This window comes from Schistocerca americana, chromosome 2 (genome assembly GCF_021461395.2).
Source record: "Schistocerca americana isolate TAMUIC-IGC-003095 chromosome 2, iqSchAmer2.1, whole genome shotgun sequence".
Taxonomy (NCBI): Eukaryota; Metazoa; Arthropoda; class Insecta; order Orthoptera; family Acrididae; genus Schistocerca; species Schistocerca americana.
Window position 1 is genome coordinate 106666103 of NC_060120.1, and position 23279 is coordinate 106689381.

The 23279-nt window shown below is 39.1% G+C and overlaps 1 protein-coding gene across 2 annotated transcripts in view; it reads right to left on the minus strand.

Moving 5' to 3' along the window:
* The window catches only part of LOC124596586 (endoribonuclease LACTB2), a 93405-nt gene that overhangs the window by 47609 nt on the left and 22517 nt on the right, over positions 1 to 23279 (minus strand). For both annotated transcript variants that reach the window (XM_047135779.1, XM_047135778.1), the window contains exon 2: positions 13737 to 13900. In XM_047135779.1, the coding sequence (XP_046991735.1) occupies positions 13737 to 13900 (164 nt within the window). The remainder of the gene's footprint in view (positions 1 to 13736; positions 13901 to 23279) is intronic.

Here is a 23279-nt window from a genome sequence, read left to right on the forward strand (position 1 = left end):
TATTAAGACCTTAAAAAGCAATAAGGCACTGGAGAATATCAGATCCAGGTGGAACTTCTCAAATGTGGTGGAGAAACACTGTGGAAAGTGGTATGAGCAATTGCCAGGAGGAGAGCATGCCAACAGAATGGAAAACAGCTATGATGTGCCACATACATAAAGATACATACACGAAAATTTAATTGTCACAGATGACTGGAATTCGATAGTAGGAAAAGGAAGAGAAGGAAATGTAGTAGGTGAATATGGAGTGGGGGTAAGAAATGAAAGAGGAAGCTGCATGGTAGAATTCTGCACAGAGCATAACTTAATCATAGCTAACACTTGGTTCAAGAACCATGAAAGAAGGTTGTATACATGGAAGAGCCCTGGAGATACACGAAGGTTTCAGATAGATTATTTAATGGTAAAACAGAGATTTAGGAACCAGGTCTTAAACTGTAAGACACTTCCAGGGGCAGATGTGGACTCTTGACCACAATCTATTGGTTATGAACTGTAAATTAAAACTGAAGAAGCTGCAAAAAGGTGGGAATGGAAGGAGATGGGACCTGGATAAACTGACAGAACCAGAGATTGTAGAGAGTCTCAGGGAGAGTATAAGCGAACGATTGACAGGAATGGGGGAAAGAAATACAGTAGAAGATGAATGGGTAGCTTTGAGTGATGAAATAGTGAAGGCAGCAGAGGATCAAGTAGCTAAAAAGATGAGGGCTAGTAGAAATCCTTGGGTAACAGAAGAAATACTGAATTTAACTGATAAAAGGAGTAAATATAAAAATGCAGTAAATGAAGCAGGCAAAAAGGAATACAAACATCTCAAAAATGAGATCAACAGGAAGTGCAAAATGGCTAAGCAGGGATGGCTAGAGGACAAATGTAAGAATGTAGAGGCATATCTCACTAGGGGTAAGATAGATACTGCCTACAGGGACGTTTGGAGAAAAAAGAACCACTTGTATGAATATCAAGAGCTCAGATGGAAACCCAGTTCTAAGCAAAGAAGGGAAGTCAGAAAGGTGAAAGGAGTATTGAGGACAATATTATGGATATGGAAGAGGATGTAAATGAAGGTGAAATGGGAGATATGATACTGCATGAAGAGTTTGACAGAGCACTAAAAAACTTAAGTCGAAACAAGTCCCCAGAAGTAGACAACATTCCATTAGAACTACTGACAGCCTTGGGAGCGCCAGCCCTGACAAAACTCTACCATCTGGTGAGCAAAATGTCTGAGACAGGCAAAATACCCTCAGACTTCAAAAATAATATAATAATTCCAATCCCAAAGAAAGCAGGTGTTGACAGATGTGAAAAATACCAAACTATCAGTTTAATAAGTCACAGCTGCAAAATACTAATGTGAATTCTTTACAGACAGATGGAAAAAATGGTAGAAGCCAACCTCAGGGAAGATCAGTTTGGATTCCATAGAAATATTGGAACACGTGAGGCAATACTGACCCTATGACTTATCTTAGAAAATAGATTAAGGAAAGGAAAAACCTACGTTTCTAGCATTTGTAGGCTTAGAGAAAGCTTTTGACAATGTTGATTGGAATACTCTCTTTCAAATTCTGAAGGTGGCAGGGCTCAAATACAGGGAGCGAAAGGCTGTTTACAATTTGTACAGAAACCAGATGGCAGTTATAAGAGTCGAGGGACATGAAAGGGAAGCAGTTGTTGGGAAAGGAGTGAGCCAGGGTTGTAGCCTATCCCTGATGTTATTCAATCTGTATATTGAGCAAGCAATAAAGGAAACAAAAGAAAAATTTGGAGTGCGGATTAAAATCCATGGAGAAGAAATAAAAACTTTGAGGTTCGTCAATGACATTCTAATTCTGTCAGAGTCAAGCAAAGGACTTGGAAGAGCAATTGAATGGAATGGACAGTGTCTTGAAAGGAGGATATGATATGAACATCAACAAAAGCAAAACGAGGATAATGGAATGTAGTCGAATTAAGTCAGGTGATGCTGAGGGAATTAGATTAGGAAATGAGACACTTAAAGTAGTAAATGAGTTTTGCTATTTGGGGAGCAAAATAACTGATGATGATCGAAGTAGAGAGGATATAAAATGTAGACTGGCAATGGCAAGGAAAGCATTCCTGAAGAAGGGAAATTTGTTAACATCGAGTATAGATTTAAATGTCAGGAAGTCATGTCTGAAAGTATTTGTATGGAGTGTAGCCATGTATGGAAGTGAAACATGGATGATAAATAGTTTGGACAAGAAGAGAATAGAAGCTTTCAAAATGTGGTGCTACAGAAGAATGCTGGAGATTAGATGGGTAGATCACATAATTAATGAGGAGGTATTGAATAGAATTGGGAAGAAGAGAAATTTGTGGCACAACTTGACTAGAAGAAAGGATCGGTTGGTAGGACATGTTCTGAGGCATCAAGGAATCACCTGTTTAGTATTGGAGGGCAGGATGGTAAAAATCGTAGTGGGAGACCAAGAGATGAATACACTAAGCAGATTCAGATGGATGTAGGTTGCAGTAGGTACTGGGAGATAAAGAAGCTTGCACAGGATAGAGTAGAATGGACAGCTGCATCAAACCAGTCTCTGGACTGAAGACCACAACAACAACAACATAAAAAAGAAGATTAATTAAACTGCCAGAAATATCAAGCAACTACATACTACATTGAAGTGTCCTCCAAGATCCTACTTAGGAGGCTTACTCCCTATGTGGAAGAGAGAACTGGAAACCATCAGACTGGCTTTAGAAGAAATAGGTCAACAACTGGCCAGATATTCACATTGTGCATACTACTTGAAAATACACATAAAATACACACACCATCAAATACACATAAACCAGCTTTTTATCAATTTTAAACAAGCCTATGATATCATCTCAAGAGTGGGATTGCAGAATGTAGTGGAAGAGGCTGGAATATGTAAGAAGTGCATTAAACTTACTATGATGACCCTCAGTGAAACCATCTATAACGTAAAAATATATGGTGAAATCTCCCGAGAACTGGAAGTGATGAAGGAACTGAGACAGGGTGATAATATCTCCTCACTGCTATTCAACCTCTACCTAGAAAAAGTTATGTCAGAGAGTGTTAAATAGAGGAGGGATAATTTTCAGTCATTCACTGCAGTACCTAGCTTATACAGATGATGTGGCTTTACTTGCACAAAATGCTGCTGTGCTGGCCAATACCTATCAACAACTGGAGAGAGATGCAAGGGAATTTGGCCTGATAGTCCATGTCAAAAAGACCAAACACATGGCAATGACTGACCAATGAAACCTACCAAATCTCAGGATAACCGACAAAGAGTTTGAAACAGTGAGAGACTTCAAGTACCTTGGATTGATTGCCACAGAGACTAATGACATTGGCAGAGGTGAAAGCTACAATAGCAGCAGGCAATAGATGCTACTTTGCCGCACTACCCATGCTTAGGAGCTTGCTTCTAATACAAAAATCTAAAATCCTTATTTATAAAACAATTATAAGACGTTGTTATGTATGGCACCGAGATGTGGACCATGATTGTAAATGAGGAAACGATCCTTAGCATTTGGGAGAGAGAGGTTCTGTGTAAGATATATGGCCCCAATGTATGATCAAGAATGCTGGCACATTCATACAAATACAGAACAAGAACAACTGACATTGTCACCACTATTATAATAGGAAGACTGTGTTGGGCAGGACTCATGGTCAGAATGGGGGAAGACAGAACATGTAAGAACATTTTTGATGACAAGTCTGGAGGCACACAATGTAAGGGACATCCCAGAAAGACATGGGTGGATGGAATTGAAGAAGACATGAAAAAACTGGCTGTCAGAGGATGGAGACGGAAAGCCATGGACAGTATAGAATGGCAGGGTATTGTGATGCAGGCCAAGGCCCTTCAATGGCTATAGAGCCAAGGAGTAAATAAGTAATAGCTGCAGAGCAGCTGGTGCACCATCATCAACACGTGGAGTACGATTTCTCTCACATAGATAAATAATCGAAGTTGGTTACAAAATTTATTATTCTCCTCTTAGATCTGAATGTATAATTTGATGTTCAATAGTCAAATGGACCTGACTGTTGTCTGTAACAAGCCAGTTTGGTAATGCAGACCTGTTTGCCAGCTCTCTGCCACTATGCTTATGCAAACCTTATCCCCTCCATACTTCACTATCACTCTGCCTCTCTACACAGAAACATCTTCCTACATGATGTGGACTTTAATGGTGGCTGATTCCTTATCCAATTCTCCATAAATAGTGCCCATGTCATCCACCATGCAGAGTTTATGGTCAGGGCACTGTCTTAGAAGGCCTCCCTTACACCATAGTGTGAGACAATGGATCACAATTATCTAAAAGATATTTAGTGATATCTGTAAAAGAAGGGTATTCAGCACATCGCCTTGGCACCAATCCATTGTCAAAGCAATGGTGAGGCAGAGAGTATGACATCATTTAAGCACCAAATGACAGTATTACATTTAAGCACCAATCAGTGAGGATAGCGATAGCACTAACATTGTTTCTCAGTACTTACACTAACATTGTTTCTCAGTACTTACAAGATGACATCCCTCAACAGGAAGAGCCCAGCAGAGAACTAGTTTGACTGCCGGCTGGAAATTCTGCTCCATTTGCTGCACCCAGAGGGGAAACTGCCCCGAGTAACATATTCAGTGTCTTCTCGCCCGGCATCCCAGTGTGGTGAAACACTTCTAGGAAAGCACTGGGTCAGAGGCCTGCTGTAGTGGGAGCTTCCCAAAGCCACCTTATATACAACTTAGGTCCACAATAGTGATGCCAGGACCAGTTGTGACCAAAGTGGACAAGTGTGCCTCCAACACCCCTTCCATGCCACTGATCCATAATGTGCATGCTCCACAGCCACTAGGCTATCTGCTGCAGCCAGGATCATCAGCTGAGGCACAACTGAGTACTGCCACACTTTGCCATACCTAAGCATCATATAGACTGAACCCAGACTGTCAGATGCAGGCCAACAAAATTTAGTGCCAAGGAGTGGCTGATCCACTGACACCAGAGCAAGTACTCTGCACTCCCAGCAACCCAGGTGGCACCATTCAGGTTACTTCTGATCTATGCACCAAAACCCAAAGGGAGGGATATGGCATCAAACGCTGACACTGATATCTCACAAGAGGTTGATGTGCAGCTGGGAGCAGTCTGCCACTTGTGGGTGGCTCACCACTGGCCACAGTGGAGCAGACCACACAACGTATGGTGGGTATCCCCTGCAGAATCATGCTGCCATTAAAAGCCATCATAACAGTCTGAGGTTTTCACTTGTTCATCACTCTTCTAGAAGCCCTCTGCTAGGGTATTATATAGATGATGGTTCCAACAAATAGGGGATACTTATAAGAAATTGGGATGAGAAACAGTGTTTGGTAACAGAAATGCCAAGACTGAAACGGTGCTCAAGGAAGAGTATGCTGGAGACCATAATTAGAAAAGAATGTCCCTTCATAATGCACTTGAATATAAATGGTCTAAGTGCTGACTTTTCAAACAAAAGTCATAAGTGGATGAATTACAAATTACTCTATCTGAACATAGGAATTTCAGAATTATTTGCATCAATGAACATCGACTTACATCTGAAAATACTAAAAGTCTTAATAAAATTGAAAATTTTGAATTAGGCAACAGCTTTTGTAGATGAGAGAAATCACACAAAGGCTCTAACATAATTACTCATTCTGATATAAAATATTAAATAAGAAATGATTTTAATCATTTGAATGAACAGTGTATATTTGAAAGCTGCTGTATCGAGTTGTTGTTGTTGTGATATTCAGTCCAAGGACTGGTTTGACGCAGCTCTCCATGCTACTGTACCCTGTGCAAGCTTCTTCATCTCCCAGTACCTACTGCAACCTACATCCTTCTGAATCTGCTTAGTGTATTCATCTCTTGGTCTCCCTCTATGATTTTTTTACCTCCATGCTGCCCTCCAATACTAAATTGGTGATCCCTTGACGCATCAGAACAAGTCCTACCAACTGATCCCTTCTCCTAGTCAAGCTGTGCCACAAATTTCTCTTCTCCCCAATTCTATTCAATACCTCCTCATTAGTTATGCGATCCACCCATGTAATCTTCAGCATTCTTCTGTAGCACCACACTTCAAAAGCTTCTATTCTCTTCCTGTCTAAACTATTTATCGTCCATATTTCACTTCCGTACATGGCTACACTCCACACAAATATTCTCTGAAAAAGACTTCCTAGCACTAATTTCTCTTCTTCAGAAACACTTTCCTTGCCATAGCCCGTCTACACTTTATATCCTTTCTACTTTGACCATCATCAGTTATTTTCCTCCCCAAACAGCAAAACTCATTTACTACTTTAAGTGTCTCATTTCCTAATCTAATTCCCTCAGCAGCACCCAACTTAATTCGACTACATTCCATCAAGTTGAGAGACCTAAATGCCATAATAGTTTCTATTTCTATAGTACCAGATAAAACTACAAGTGAAGCTTTTCTGGTAAAATTTCATTGCCTGCTCGAAAAACTCAGTAAAGAAAAAAGGAAAAAGATAGTAATAGCTGCTGACTTCAATATTAATATCATAGGTAAAGCAATGGCGTGTCCAAATTCGCTGACTTAATAAAAATCTTTGGCTTCAAAATAAACTTCATGCAACCCACTAGAGTAAATGCACAGTCAGCTACCTGTATTGATAAAATTCTAACAAATTATGCATTTGAAGATGTTTATAAATTTTGCATAGATTTAGGAATCTCTGACCACTCTGCATTATTCATTGCATTAACAAAAATTAAGAAAGAAATTTCTTGTAACAAAAGCCATATGAAAAGGAACTTCTATGAAATAAGTTAAGAGAGGTTGAATGGCCTTAAAACAGCTGTATTTTGAGTAATAGTAACTTTAACAATTTTTAAGTAGCTTTCTTGAAATATTTAATGAAACTTTTCCACTTAGAACCACAAGCAACAAAATGACTAATAAACTTAAATGGATAACCCAGGATATAAAAATTTCTAATGTCAGGAAGAGAAAACTCCGCAATGAACTGAAATGTAATAAAAACAGACATTTTACTGAGTATGTTCATCATTATAAAGCTATATTTAAAAAAGTTGTGAAGGCAGCCAAACAAATGGCAAACAAGAAAATCAATGTACAACATAAAAGTAAAACAAAAGCAGTGTGGTTTGTTGTCCAAGCAGAGTTAGGTGTTAGAGTCAGTAGTAATGAAATATCTAGGGTTAAAGTAGATGATAGCTTTATTGTAAATCTGACTCAAATATTAGAGTTTTTAAATGAATTCTTCATAAATGTAGCAAAGTCAGATGTTAATGTAGCAGAGTAAAGTAAATCCTTTTGGAATCCACCAAGAAGCTGAATATCTTATGGATTTTATAAAAGTCACAGTGAAGGATGTGGAAAATGTTACATTACCATTAAAAAAATAAAAACTCTGCTAGGTGGGATGAGATACCCCTAAAATGATTAAAACAGTGTGTGGCATAATAGCACCTCCCCTAACTAAAATATTCAACCGATATTTTGAACAGGGATGTTTTCCCAATGTTTTGAAGTATGCCAAAGTCAGACCTATGTTCAAGAAAGGGTTGAGGGAAGATATGGGAAGCTATCAGCCTATTTCTATTCTCCCAGTCATGTCAAAAGTATTAGAAGAAGTAGCTTCAAACCAGATCAAAGACTTTATTGTAAAAAACAATATTATTGTAAGTAACACATTTGGATTTCAACCAGGAGAAAACACTCTGGATGCAATGAAGAACTTTACTGAAAAGACAGACAAATCATTGGATCAGAGTAGTAAAGTTGCAAGTATCTTCTGCTGATGTCGCAAAAGGATTTGACTCCATGAACCATGACTTGCTTATCTACAAATTACACAAATATGGGATTAGGACAATGCTCTAAATTAGCTAGCATCATTCTTACACAACAGAAAATGAAGGGTACCTATCACCTCAGATGCTATGAATTATTATTCTAAATGGAGTACAGTATCACAAGGTGTGCCTCAAAGCTCCATTCTGGACCAATCCTGTTCCTATTCTGTGTAACTGACTTACCCATAAATATAAATTCCCCATCAGTTCTGTTTGCAGATGATACTTCTGTTTTAATTGAAGATAACAATGCAGAAAAAATCCCGAGCTCCATTGTAAGCACACTGGATACCTTAGAAAACTGGTTCCAGTCGAACAGATTGAAACTAAACATTGCAAAACCCATATGGTATAGTTCAAAACCAAACATGCAAAATGTGTGGAACTTAAAATACAACATAAAAATCAACCTATGAAAGAGCTGACATGGTTAAATTCCTGGGACTAAATGTGGACAAGAACTTAAGCTGGTATACACATATTGACTTGCTATCAAATAAAGTAAGCAGTTTTGCATTTTCAATGCAAATACTAACAAGTTACACTGACCTGAGTACATGAAAAATTGCTTATCATAGTTACTTTGAATCTGTCATTAGACATGGGTAATTTTATGGGGAAGTTCAAGTAGTGTATCTCGAATACTGAAACTGCAAAAGAAAATTGTCCAATACATGTGTACAACATGACAAACAGAGTCTTGTCACCCATTATTTCAGAAGCTACAAATCCTAACTGTTCCCTCCATATACATTTATGAAATTATAATCTTCTTATGCAGCAGACAAAAATTATTTGAGGAGAATCATTTTAACCATACATATAATGCCAGAGATAAAAATAATTTCATTCAGTTGAAATTATATGCATGGACTCCACAGTATATTGGGATGACAATATATGACAAGTTACTGGCAAAAAACATTTAATATGAAGCCAGAAATTTTAAAAATGAGGCTACAGTAGATTCTGTGGGAGAAATGCTACTATTCAGCAGAAGAATTCGTAGATGATGAAATGATAATTTGAGCAAGGGGTAATTATTAATATGTATGGAAAAAAAGCATTTTTCATTTTTTCATACTGTTTGTTAACATCAGCTCTTCTTTGTTTATTGCAAAATTTTACCACAATTTGATGTGTCTCCTGTACCTGAATCGAATGATTTAGATTATGTACATTATGAGGCAAATAAACCACATTTCACAATTCACATTTAGATAGCTGTGACAATGCTACTGGTGATTTAATGTAAACTGATTCATGGACTGCCACCTGGGCTTGGTAACTGTCCCAAAACTTACTTCTTGTCATTTATATTCATGTCTGTAGTGACTGTAGTGTAAAGCAATGTAACATATAATACATTACCCAGTTCATAATTCTACGATGTGTGTGACACCAACAGTTGTTTGTGTGTGTGTTAAACAATTTGTGGTGATTTTGTCATTCTAGTGTTCACAGTGGGATATATATAAGGGAACACTACAAATACTACACAAATAATAAAAATAATATCATTCTGTTTGTATCAGTTTGTTGAGAATGAGTCAGAAGCAGATAAGTCTCCCAAATGGAGAATGTCCCAGTGATACCAGTTACAAAGAGAAAGAACAGTTGTAAAGTGTGGTATGGAACGTAGAAACCCACAACTTCCTTCCTGGTCACCATCACCAACTGCATCCTCACCCATAATTACCTCTCCTTTGAAGGCATCACGTACAGACAAATCCATGGTATAGCAATAGGCACCACATGGCACCATCCTATGAGACACTGTTCACGGGCCATCTAGAGGAATCCTTCCTTACCACCCAAAACCCCAAACCCCTCACCTGGTTCAGATACACTGATGATATCTTCATGACCTGGACCAAGATTGAGGACACCCTATCCACATTCCTCCAGCACCTCAACACTTTCTCCTTCATTCACTTCACCTTGTCTTCCTCAACCCAACAAACCACCTTCCTCGTTGTTGACCTACATTTCACAGATGGCTACCTCAGTACTTCCATCCATATCTAATCTACCAACCACCTTCGACAGCTACCACCCTTTCCATACCATGAATTCCCTTCCATACAGCCCCGCCACCCATGGCCATGAGCAGTCTCTCTTCAAATATACCAAGGGTCTCACCTAGACCTTCAGAAACTGAAACTGCCCTCCCAGTCTTGTACAGAACAGATCTCCCAAGCCTTAACTCTCCAGTCACCCACTAACTCCAACATCCTCACCATCTGGCCACAAAGGAGCACTCCCCTCATGACACAGTACCATTCGGGACTGTACCAACTGAATCACATTCTCTGCTGGGGTTCTGACTACCTCTCATCATGCCCTGAAAGAAGTAATATCCTACCTACTATCCTAGCAACTCCTCCCTCCCACAGCGATATTCTGCCGCAAATCGAACCTATGCAATATCCTTGTCCATCCCTACTCCACCCCTGCTCCCAACTCCTTGTCTCATGGCTCATAACCCTGTGATAGACATTGATGCATGACATGTCCTGTACACCCTCCCACCACCACTACCACCATTTCCTGCTCCAGTCCAGTCACAAACACCACCTCTCCCATCAAAGGCAGGGCCACCTGTGAAAGCAGTCATGTGATCTACAAACTAAGCTACAACCACAGTATTGCATTCTACATGGGAATGACAGCCAACATGAATAGCTAATGACAAACTGTGGCCAAGAGACAGCTGGACCACCCAGTTGCTGAACATGCTGCCCAATGCAACATGCTTCACTTCAATGACTGCTTCACAGCCTACACCATCTAGATACTTCCTACCAAAACCAGCATTTCTGATCTGCGTAGTTCAGAACTTTCCTTAAAATATATCTTATGCTCCTGTAAACCCCCTGGCCTCAACTGTCACTAATCCTTGTCCTTCACTCACCTATCCTCCTGTCTGCTCCCACTTGGCATTGGACAACCTTCTATTATACCAACACACCCACTAGTCAGTCTCTTTTTTCACCCTCCTGTACTTGTATCTCCTTTTCCAGCTCTCCTGCCGCCCCCTAAAACCTCACAACTGCACCTACCAGCTCTACCCTGTTCCTACCACTCCCTGCATGTTCCAACAAACAGCACTACACCCTCCCCAACCCCTACCCTGCTATCCCTCCCCCACCACCCAAATTGCTTCTTCTATCAGGTGCAGTTGCTCACAGTCCAGCCACAGGGCCAGAGACAGTGGTCATGTGTTTGCAAATTCTGGTTGCATCAATGTGCGAGTGCTTTCTATGTTAGATGAAGGTCTTCTGGCTGAGAGCTCACATGTGTAGCACTCCTTTTGTTGTGCTTGTCTGCAACTCAACATCTCCTCCATATGGCATGTAGCAATCTATCCTTTTCATAGTAGTTCCCTTGGGTTTCATATTAGTGCAAAAACTTGCTATAATAAATTTTTATGTGCTCAAGAGTTCTGTGCCACTTGCCGCACACAATATGCAACCAGTCTCTTACATGGAGAAGGTACACTTGTAAATTTCTGTATCGGTGAAACTGAAGTCTCACATGTTCCTCTCAATGATCACTTTGTTCTGCAGAATGCTGCATTCTGGATAATTATTGTGCTAACATGAGCAAAATATAATACTATGTTCTTTGCATATTTTCTGGGTTTGTTGGAGATTGCCTTACTGTCATTACAGCAATTATAGAGAATTCCCTCCCCTCCTCACCCTGAAATCCTTCTGATCATCGCCCGTACCATTACAGTTTTATTTGAAAGTTTTATGGAATTTATGAACTCACACATGATTTCTCCTCTTTTATAATTCAGTGAAGTTTTGTTCTTCCTACTGAAAGGACTGCAATATTCTCTGCACTCTGCATTTGCACCCTTACAGTATCTTGCTTCTGCCCCTGTTTGCAGACTTCGTACACCTACATCTACATCTACATACTCAGCAAGCCACTGTACAGTGCATAGCAGAGGGTACCTTGTACCACTACTAGTCATTTCCATTCAAAAAATGTTTCTGTATGAACCCTAATTTCTCAAATCTTATTTTTGTGGTCCTTGCATGTATTGTATGTTGGCTGCAGTAGGACTGTTCTGCTGTCAGCTTCAAATGCCAGTTCTCTAAATTTTTTCAATAGTGTTCCTCAAAAAGAATGTTGCCTTCTCTCCAGGGATTGCCATTTGAGTTCCTGAAGCACCTCCATAACACAGGCATGCTGATCGAAATTTCCAGTAACAAGCCTGGTGCGGATCCCAAACACCCAAGCAGTACTCAAGAATAGGTCACACTAGTGTCCTATATGTGGTCTCCTTCACAGATGAACCACACTTTCATAAAATTCTCCCTTAAACCAAAGTCAACCATTCATCTTCTCTCATATGCTCATTCCATTTCATGTCACTTCGCAACATTACATTCAGGTATTTAAATGGCATGATTGTGTTAAGCAGGACACTACTACTGCTGTATCCAAACATTAAGGGGTTGTTTTGCTTACTCATCTGCATTAACTTACACTTTTCTACATCTAAAGCCACATGTTATTCATCACGCAGATTAGAAATTTTGTCTAAGTCATCTTGTATCAAACTACAGTCACTATCTTTGACACCTTCCCATACACCACAGCATTATCAGCAAACAATCACAGATTGCTACTCAGCCTGTCTGCCATATCATTTATGCATATAGAAAATAATAGTGGTCCTATTACACTTCCCTGGAGCACTCCTGACAATATCCTTGTCTCTGATGAACACTCACCATCAAGGACAAAATACTGGGTTTTGTTAGTTAAGAACTCTTCAGGCAAGTCACATATCTGTGAACCTATTCCATTTGCTTGTACCTTCTCTAACAGCCTGCAATGGGGCACCATGTCAAACACTTTCTGGAAATCTAGAAACATGGAATTTGCCTGTTGCCCTACATCCATAGTTTATCATATTTCATGTAAGAAAAGGGCAAGCTGAGTTTAACATGAGCAATGCTTTCTAAAATCACCAGATGACAGACAGTCTTTAATGTTGGTATAGAGCAGTAAAATGGATTCTTCAGCAACACTAAGGATCATGTTCACAATATGTTGCATTCAGTTCTGGTTGGTGTTTTGATGTACTATCACAGTCAACTGGCTACACAGTGACCAGTTCACATAAGTAAGTGTACCACTGCCAGAGGTGTTGGCATTTAGCACTATTCAGAAATTAGGTGTAACATATGGAATGTTATGTGTGTAAGAAGTATTCTCATACCAAAATATCCACAGGACATCTGAAGATGAGAATTTGTAATACAGATATCATTAATCTAATGTAATATGAATATTTTAAATAGAAGACAGCTGAGTGGAAATTTACACAGCACATGAATGAAAAAATGCAGATGAAAGCCCATCAGATCAATTTGCAATGATATTCTACAAAATTTGCCACACTATTTTTCAATATATCACAACATATAAACACTTAAAATAAAAGAAAGACAGTCACATGATAATCACTCACCCATAGCAGACTGATGTATGAGGCTCTTCTTCTAGAAGAAAGTGCACCCATACACACAAAAAGTGCAAATGTGTGTACTTCGTCCTAGAAGAAGAGCCATAGCTCGAAAGAGTGAACACTGTTTCCTGTTATGTGTGTCCATGCGCCACACATCAATCTGCCATAAGTAGCTGGTTGCTTTTCCCTTATTCTACGTTTTTTTCCATCGAGGAATTTCCTTTATTGCTTCACTACATATAACTCTTTTACAAATATAAAGTCATTGAATTAATTTATGTACATACATAATATTTTGAGTAGTAGTGTAATACTGAGAAGAACTCTGGGAACTTACCAGTTTTAACGTTCTTAATTACATCACCAACTCCACCAATGTGGTCATGATGCCAATGTGTAATTATAATGTGTTCAAGATGTGCATTCTCATCGTTTAATACTGACTTCAAATTTTCAATATACTCTGGAATATTAGGATCTCCAGTGTCTAACAAAATGCGCCTGAAATAGAATTGTATATTGAGAAATATCACATTTCAAGAAAATAAAAAAATAAAACAAAAAAATATTGTTTATGAAACAGCTTTTATTAACAGAATCACCTGTAAGAACTACTGGTATCTATTGTAAAATTCAAAAATCTTTTCAAGACCAAGATTCTAACCCAGGTCTTTTGCTCATCTCAACAAGTCACCTGAACCAATCAGGCCAACCAAGCTCTCCTCCAGGAGTGACTTAGCTCCCTTCTTTTACTTCTGAACATTACACCCAATTAGTCCTCCAATAGGTATGTGAGAACAGTTGCATTTTTGGAATGGTTCTGGTTGGGGGCCCAGGGATGTTAATATAAATACAAGCAGTGAAATCAATTACACTTAAAATAATTTTGTGATTGATATTTCAGAAACTCAAGTGGTAGGGATCAGCCATAAACTTGTCATTGTTCTTTCTTTTTTGAGCACCACATCCTCACTGTGTTGCTTGTTTTGAAGATACAGGATGTCCAGTTAAGAAGTCCTTGATTTCAAAATTGAATATCTCGAAAACTAAGACTGTTAGATGAGTGTAACAAAAGATATGTTTATTGTGAAAGCTGTAGAAATTTTATATAAAAGTTGTACAGAAGTTTCAAAATAGTTCTAAAAGCTGCTAACAGGTGGTACTGCATGCTGTGCATATCATATGATATCAGCATCCATAATTTAAATTGTCCTCCGCAAGTAGTCTTTGCAACCATATCACAATCTTTCTGAAATGTACACCACTCAAACTAACAGTGAAATTTGCCATTACACCCTGTAGCATCTCAACAGAAACAGGTTCACATGCCAACTGCCGACTCAAGCTTCATTAAACATGGTGGGATGGTTCTGTGAAAAATTTAACTTCAGTCCCCCAGTAAATTTTCAAATTCTTGATGCTCACTTCGTCATGGGAAACTTCAAGAGCCACAGTAGTGTTTGGGGTTGTTATGAAGTAGTAGTTGTTGTTGCTGTTGATGATGATGATGATGATGATGATGATGATGATGTACATGGAGAGAGGAGGTACTGAGGTGGGCCAACTGCAGATGATAAACTCTCTTACATGAATGCAAGTTACCACCTTCATTTAACAGTGGTTGCTGGGAAAGGGGACATACCCCTGACCTGCTTTTCATCAGTGACACCATTCCTCAACACTATGTGAAGAGTGTATATCACCTACACCTGGCATCCAATGGAAGCCAATTTGCTGTCAAGTGTTTCTAGCTGACAAACCACAGGTGATCCCATTCCATAGGTGGTTCATCTTTAAGAAGGCCAATAGGAGGAGTTTTGTGGAAATTCTGGATGAGGCAACACTAAGCATCAAACCTGTACCAGATTCCTATGATTGTTTTGTAGATGCTGTGAAGAGGTACTCTCATGCTCCAATCCCGAGAAGCTACCGTACAACATACATTCTGGGTGTGAACAAAGAATTAACATCAAAACTGCAAGAATACCTTAGACTGTTTGATGAAGAGAAGTTCAGTACAGATACAGTAAAATCAGGACAGATACTATCCCAGGAAATGGTGAAAGACAAATAAAATTGATGGACTAGAACAGTATAGAATATTGACATGTGTAAGAGTAGCAGAAAAGCTTTGCAACTGCTCAAACGACTCAGTAATGACCTTACTATACCCAAAGTAAGATCCAAAGCTACCCCAAATGAAGATGACCACCAGGTGCTGATGAATGCATAAACTGAAGGAAGAAATAAAAAGTAGGCATAACCCAGCAACATTCAGAAACAAATGTGCTGTCTGCTAAGCTTACTTTGGAAGAACTGAAAGTTGCTATTAAAAAGTGTACATCTGGTAAGGTGCCAGGACTTGATGATTTATTGATAGAGCAGATGAAGCATTTTGGGCCTGTGATTATGGGATGGCTACTGCAAGTCTATAATAACTGTCTAACATGACAGTAGAGTCCTAAAATCTGGAGAAAGACAAGGATCATTGCCATACTGAAACCTGATAAGCCAGCTTGTGATGGCAAGAACTTTTGCCCTATATATCTCTTTTGTGTCACCTTTATAAAAGCCTTGAAAGAATGTTCCTTATTCATCTCAGCCCTGTCACCAAGACACAACTGATACCACAGCATAATGGATGTAGACCAAATAAAAATTGTACAACACAAATCCTCAATTTGACACAGAATAATTAGGGCGGTTTTGAGTGTGATTTGGTTACAGGAGCAGTACTCAGGGATCTCTCCACAGCTTATGGTACTATGCAGCAGAATATCATGTTCACAAAGTATATCAATTAATGATAGATTACAACTTTACCAGCTTCAAAGAGAAACTCCTTCAGAACCATAGATTTTATGTCAAACTAGATGGCAAGAAAGGTAGATGGAGAATACAAAAAAACGGTCTGCCCCAAAGTAGTGTCCTAGCACCGGCCTTGCTCAGCATCTATCATAACGATCAGCCACAACCTCATAATACAAGAAGCTTCATTTATGCGAACGCTCCAGCACTAATATCTCAAGCCAAAGATTTTGAAACAGTAGAGAGACATCTAACAAAATAACTTCACACTCTTGTGGTTTATTACCAAAATAACCGTCTGAAACTGAGTCTGGTTAAAACTCAAGTATCCGCTTTACATCTATGAAACAAAGAAGCCAACAGAAAATTTAAAATTGTATGGGATGGTATGGAGCTGGAGCACTGTCATAACCCAAACTATCTGGGTGTCATACTGGACCACACTCTGAATTCAGTAAGCATTGCCTAAACACAAAACAAAAACTATCTACCTACAATAACACCATCAGAAAGCTCACAAGTAGTGGATGGAGTGTCCAACCAACAGTACGCAGAACATTGGCACTTGCATTATGTTACTCTGCCACTGAATACACCTGCTTTGTTTGGTACAGTTCTTTTCATGCCAGGCATGTGGATGTTGCCCTCAACGAGACATGAAGAATAACATCAGGATGCTAATGGGCTATGCCTACCTATAAACTCTACAGCTTGGTCAGGATAGCACCAACAGATATAAGACGGGAAGTTGCCACAAACACTGGAGAGATGCAAAGTGGAACTAAAGGCTGCTCACCCACTGTGTGCACACCAGCCTCCCCAAAGTAGGCTGAAATATGGGAAGAGCTTTCTAAAAGCTTCTGTCAGTGACAGTGCATCACTGTTAATGGCATGACAAACCTGTGGACAACTAGAAATGTGCAGATATTGCATTACAGATCCCACCTTTGAAGCCCCCCCCCTCCCTCCCCCCCCCCCCCCCCCCCCCACTCCAGCAGACAAAAATCTGCAATAGAAAATGTGGAAATACCACAACAGACTAAGAAGTGGTGTGGGTAGAACAACCGATAATATGGCCAAATGGAACTACCTTGGAGACCCGTCAACTTTATGCAGATGTGGAACTGAACAAACCACCAAGCACTTGTACAACTGTCCCCAGTGCCCAGTTCATGCTGGAGGACCCACTGTGGGCCAGGAAGAATGCCACTGAGGTTGCTAATTTTTGGTCTGATTACATTTAGCTTTTGTAATCTGTTCATAAGTAACTATTATATCACTAATTGACTAATTGCCTCACACTGTATCTATATTTTCTTTTTATGTATTAATATTGTATATTTAGTCTGTTTTTGTCTACTTTGTATACATACTTCTGACACGAATAAATAAATGTACACGTGCAAAAGGAAAGGTAAAGTACTTTGAAATCTTGAGTTAGGATGTACACAGAGTGTAGCAAATGAGTTATAAGTAAGGAAGAACTAACAACTAAGATTAAAATTCCAGATGACACCCAATTGACTGTCAGAAGTTGACACATCAAGAATGATAGCTGAACAAAAAAGGTATCACAGGTTACACATAGAAATAAAATATACAAAAGAATGAATTTAAAAAAAATAACAGGAGAATAAATGTAGGGTCATGTATAAAAGGACGGAAGTGGGAGAAGGAAAAAAAAGTCAATGAAAACAAAATATTGATGAGTACTATACACTAACAAACATACAGTGTATATTAATAAAGAATGTGGAGAAACTATCATAATTTATGATGACTTAGTTGACAAAGAGAAGGTCATTGGGGTTTGTTGCCCATCAGCAACAAAGAAGTGGAGAGGAGACTTAATCTCAGATATGGCAAAAATGGGTGATGAAATATGTTCTGTCCTTTCAAAAGAATCATACCAGCATTCATCTTAATCAATTTTGGTACACCACACAAAAACATAAATCAGGATGCCGGTTGGAGACCTGCATCCCATTCCATGACTCAAGTACTTTAGTATTTATCTATTACTTCAGGCTTATTAACTCTGTAGCTAACACTATGAGCTATCTACAACTGGGAAAGTTAAATCCTGTTTAATCTAAACATTAGGGTTACCTGAAATTTACATTCTCAAGTCCAAATATTCTGATAAGTACTAGAAGAAGTGGCTAATAAGGTTCTCCCTTTGTTTTTGAAGAGAGCCCTTAATTACATGTAGATAAACATTAAGAAGACCAAGTTGGGTAGATCCCAATACTTAATTCAGAAATTCACGCCATGCAGCTGTTAGTGCTCATCAGTTAGCAGTCTTCATATCTGACTTCGTGGGCAACAAATATAAATGGACTGCTTAAAAACTTGGAATGCAAATAAAATGGTAAATCAATATCTGAAACTATCTAGACTTGAATGAATTGCACGTAACACACCAACTGACTACTGAAAGTAATGACCTGATGGCTTTGCTGGATTTGTCTGGACCAATGAAAGCAGTTAAGATTGCTTTGGAGCAAATAGTGAAGAAATACACATTGAATGGAGCTCACAGTGGACTACGCATTTCAGCTAAAGAATAAATATTAAAAAATATTCCTTAAGCTCTTCGTGAAACGTTGCTGCTGTTAGTTAAAAGGATTTACTAATATGTCGAAAGTGAACATGCTCTTTATGATAGACAGAAATAAGGTATCATTACACAACTGGACTGCACATTTTAAGGGTTGAATTGACTGGATTTGTGGGTAGTTTTGCTATGACAAGTGAAAGAAGCATTTAAGTATCTACAAAGACTAAATGTCATATGTCTTCATTTCCCATAAAGAGAATTAAAGTACTGATTGAAAAAGTAAATTTGATGTGACAGATTTCACAAAGAGACTGTCTTGTTGTTATCAGATTAAAGAGGTAAAGGTTCAAGGGACAGGGACAAAATGCAAATAATAATAGGAAAATGTCACGAGCCAAGGAAAATCCATAATCAGTCATCCTTAGAAGTTACTCGTTGCATAGAGTCACAGACAGATGCAAAACAAAAAGCATGCTAAACAATTAAGCTTTCAGAAAAAAAAAGTCCTTCCGAGAAAGAAAACACATATATTTACACCAGCACAACTCACACACACACACACACACACACACACACACACACACATATGCACGACCACTTTCTCTGGGTGCTAACACTTGGATACAATGGCTTTTCAGTTGTCATCATTGTTTTGTTGTTCCATCCTAGACTTTCCATGTTTGATTCTTAAAAATTAAAACTATATTCTGATCTGAGGCTGGGCCCAACAGAAGCCTGTTAGGGAAGTGGGAAAAGAGGAGAAGGTGATAGGCGATTAGCAAGGTGAGAGAGTTGTAAGACCCTCAACTTGCATTTTGGAGGGCATTAAGTTCATATATGGAAATCCAAATTGAAGTTGTCTGCTTAAGGCTTGCCAGTAGGTTCATTTGGAAAAAAAAAATGGTCAAATTCCTTCCCCCTTCTGATCTTGTGCTCAATATGTGAAGATCTCATTGCTAACAAGACATTAAGCCCTTACTTTCTTTTTCATGCAGAATGTGTCAACCAAGCTATGCATATATCTCAAAGCTTCGCTGCATCACAATGAATCTCCAAACTCGCAGCAGGTCTCCTGCTAATATTGCAGGTCTAGAGGATTAGATATGAGTTCCGGCCCTAGAGAGAAATTTAATTTATCAGGATCATTTGATCCAGTACACAATCTGCTACATAGTAAGAGAAATCATCAGAATGATCAATAGAAATCATTCTTGAAGCAGATTTTAGTTTGTATGTATCCATTTCAGTTCATTCTCAACATTTCATCAACACTAAAATTCTTAAGAGTTCAGTAAGAAAAAACCAACACTGGTTGTGGTATTTTTGAAGAAATTACCTTTTAATCAAGGTCATTTATGGCAAACAGAACACTTATCAGGATAACTAAATGCATTCCTCACAAATATGAATTATAACATCTTATCTATATGCCACTTCCCTTGGTAAAGAAAAGTTTTTAGTTCTGTATTTCCTTATAATTTTAGCATCAGATAGTGATTCAGATTTCCCTTCCAGCCTGAGTATCGATATGAAGGAAAGGTCAGAGATACATGGGCTTTGTGCCGTGCCATCAGCTTGCTTCCAAGGAGGGTGCCCCCACAGCCACAAGACATGTCACATGGGCCCACGCATAGACAAAAGAGTGCCTGTAAGTAACACAGCCTGACACTCGTCAGTTAGTTATTGCAATTTTATGATGACTTCAATACATGCCATTAACAGTAGAGTTATTAAGCTTGGCAGACTTTCGTTTCTGATTCAGATTGCTCCATGGACTGTCTATGCACACTTACAACGAGCTTGGCTATGTCTGGACTTTATTTCTGGCTAACTGTTCACTTTGTGAACTCTGCTGTCATCAACCACAGGAACTGCCTGTTTGTTCCACCAGTCTCTGTGTCGCCACCAGTGTGAGTGATCATAAACTACATTCTACCTACTCAGATTAGGACAGAAAAGTGGTGGTGAGATCTTTCTCACTGGGCAGCTACAATGGCTGCAGCAAGAGCAAGAAAAGCAGTGATAGTTGCAACAGTAACAAGCACAGCAGTGGGAATTTCAAAAGCAACAGCAGAAATTGCTGTTACAACGGCGGAAAAAGCAGTAACAGCCTGCAGTTGCAGTATCATTGCCTCCCCATCTGCCATTCACTTACTTCCACGAGGCAAATGAGAGTTGCGAGATCTATTTACACCGTTTTGTTCTTCACATAAGGCAAGTCAAATAACTGACCCAGAATATCAGAATGCACTCTTATTGTCTTCTAGTAATAAATTGTACGAAGTGGTGCAAAAACTATGCTCACTCTCAGATCCCAATAGTTTGAGCTTTCTGATGTTTGTGGTTTACTGATGGACTATTATGGTCATCAAACTCACAGAGTTCCAACTAGGCTCACATTTAATCAATGTGTTAACCAATGTATGCAAACATATGAGTCATGGGCTGCTGACGCAATACTTAGGGTAATTTCTCTTGTAAATTGTGTGATGCATCATATGCGGAGTAAATTGTGTGATGCATCATATGCGGACTCCGTAATCTGTGATGTTGTTATACGTCTTGCTCCTGATCGAGAAGGTAGTGTGAAGGCTTTAGAGTCATCTGATCCAACCCTGAGCAAGGTGCTACAAATTGCCAAAGCTCAAGAACCAACAGCACAAACTATGTTTCACTGTGGTTCCAGTGTTGACTATCTTAGTAGTAGTAGTAGTAGTAGTAGTTGCCATTGTGATCTGTGATCAACTGACAACATTCAATCAATGCATCATTTAATTTACTGAGCACCTATTCTTCAAGTAGTCAGCCAAAGAGAGATTCAGTAGTTAGTGCAGAAGTTAGTAGTTCACCATCATCATCATTGGTAGATGCCCACAAACAGATGTGCTTTGTTCGTTGTTGGCATGTCCCAAAGCAAGAGGATGCTCATACAGTAGTTTCCTTCCCATTGTTGCCAAAGAGTCCCAGAAATGTTAGTGTCCAGATTGAGGCCTAAGGCATCAATGTGTCATTGCCTGTGACATCACCTGTTTTGTGTGCTGCAAACAGGGGTATCTAGCAAGCCTCAGCTGCCAGGAGACGATGATAGCAGCATCAGGAAGGACACAAAATTTCATGCTACAGGTGGAAATTAATGGACAGCAAGATTCCAATTGGGCACAGGTGCAGCCAGTCTCCAATTATCTGATTAATGTGGACAAGTGTCAGTGCATCAACTCCCCTTTGCTGTGGCACTCTCAGTGCAGACTGGTGACATACAATGGACAGTCAATGGCATTGCAGGGTCAGATCTTAGTCCAGGCTAAGTATAAGAACATAGCTAAGCAACTAATCCAGCTAGTAGTAAGTTGTTGGGATGATAACTAACACTTTTGGCCTAGAAACTTTTGCACTTTTTGGCTTCCAAATACGGACCAAGCGAAACTCGTTTCAATCATGATATCATTCACAGAAGTTGGTATGTGCACAATATAAGCTACTGTGCACAATATAAGCTACTGTTTGAAACTACATTAGGTTGTGCAACAGGGTTCTGAGACCATATATGCTTAAAACAATCAGCAGTGTCTAAGTTGCGTAGAGCCTTTCACCATTACTGATCAAGTTAAAGCATAACTAAATAGATTGAGAAGTATTGGAGCAATCTCCACAGTATTGTCTATCCAGTGAGCAATACCCATGGTAATAGTTAAGAAGCCAAATGTATTTCTTAGAATTTGTGGCGATTTTTAATTCTACCATTAATGCTCAAGCAAATTTTGATCTGTATACAATCCAAAGACTGCAAGAATTGTTGACAAAATTGTCTGGAGGCTATTATTTTTCAAAGATAGATCTTCTGATGCCAATTTTCAATTGCTTGGGGATGATCACACAAAACAGTTCTAGTGCTTAATACACAGTTCAGGGTGCATCATTACAACAGATAGCCATTTGGCATCATAAGAACTCCTGTAAAATTTTAGAGATATCTCAAACAACTAATTCCAGATATCCCCAATTGTGTTAATTATTTAAATGACTTGATAATTACAAGGGCCACATGGGAGCATCATGTGCACAATCTACATATGCTGTTTGAGTGGGCCAAAGGCCATGGTCTGCATTTTCACCTCAACAAATGTTGTTTCTTTGAGCCGAGTGTCAATGATATAGGACATACATTAAGTAAAGAAGGGCTCACACCTGTGCAGGGTCATATGGGCACAATCAGTTAACTTACAAGGTCCCAAAAAACTCAAAAGAACTACAGTCGTTCCTGAGCAGGGAAAAAAAGAAAGAGGAAGAAGGAAGATTAGTGTTTAATGTCCCATCAACAAAGAGGTCATTAGAGATTGAACACATGCTCAGATTACTGAAAGATGAGGAAGGAAATCAGCTGTACTCTTCCCAACATTTGCCTACAGCAATTTCAAAAAATCACAGAAAACCTAAATCTGGTGTTTGGCCAAAGATTTGAACCATCGTCCTCCCAAATGCAGGTTCAGTGTCATAACCAGTGCGTCACCTTGC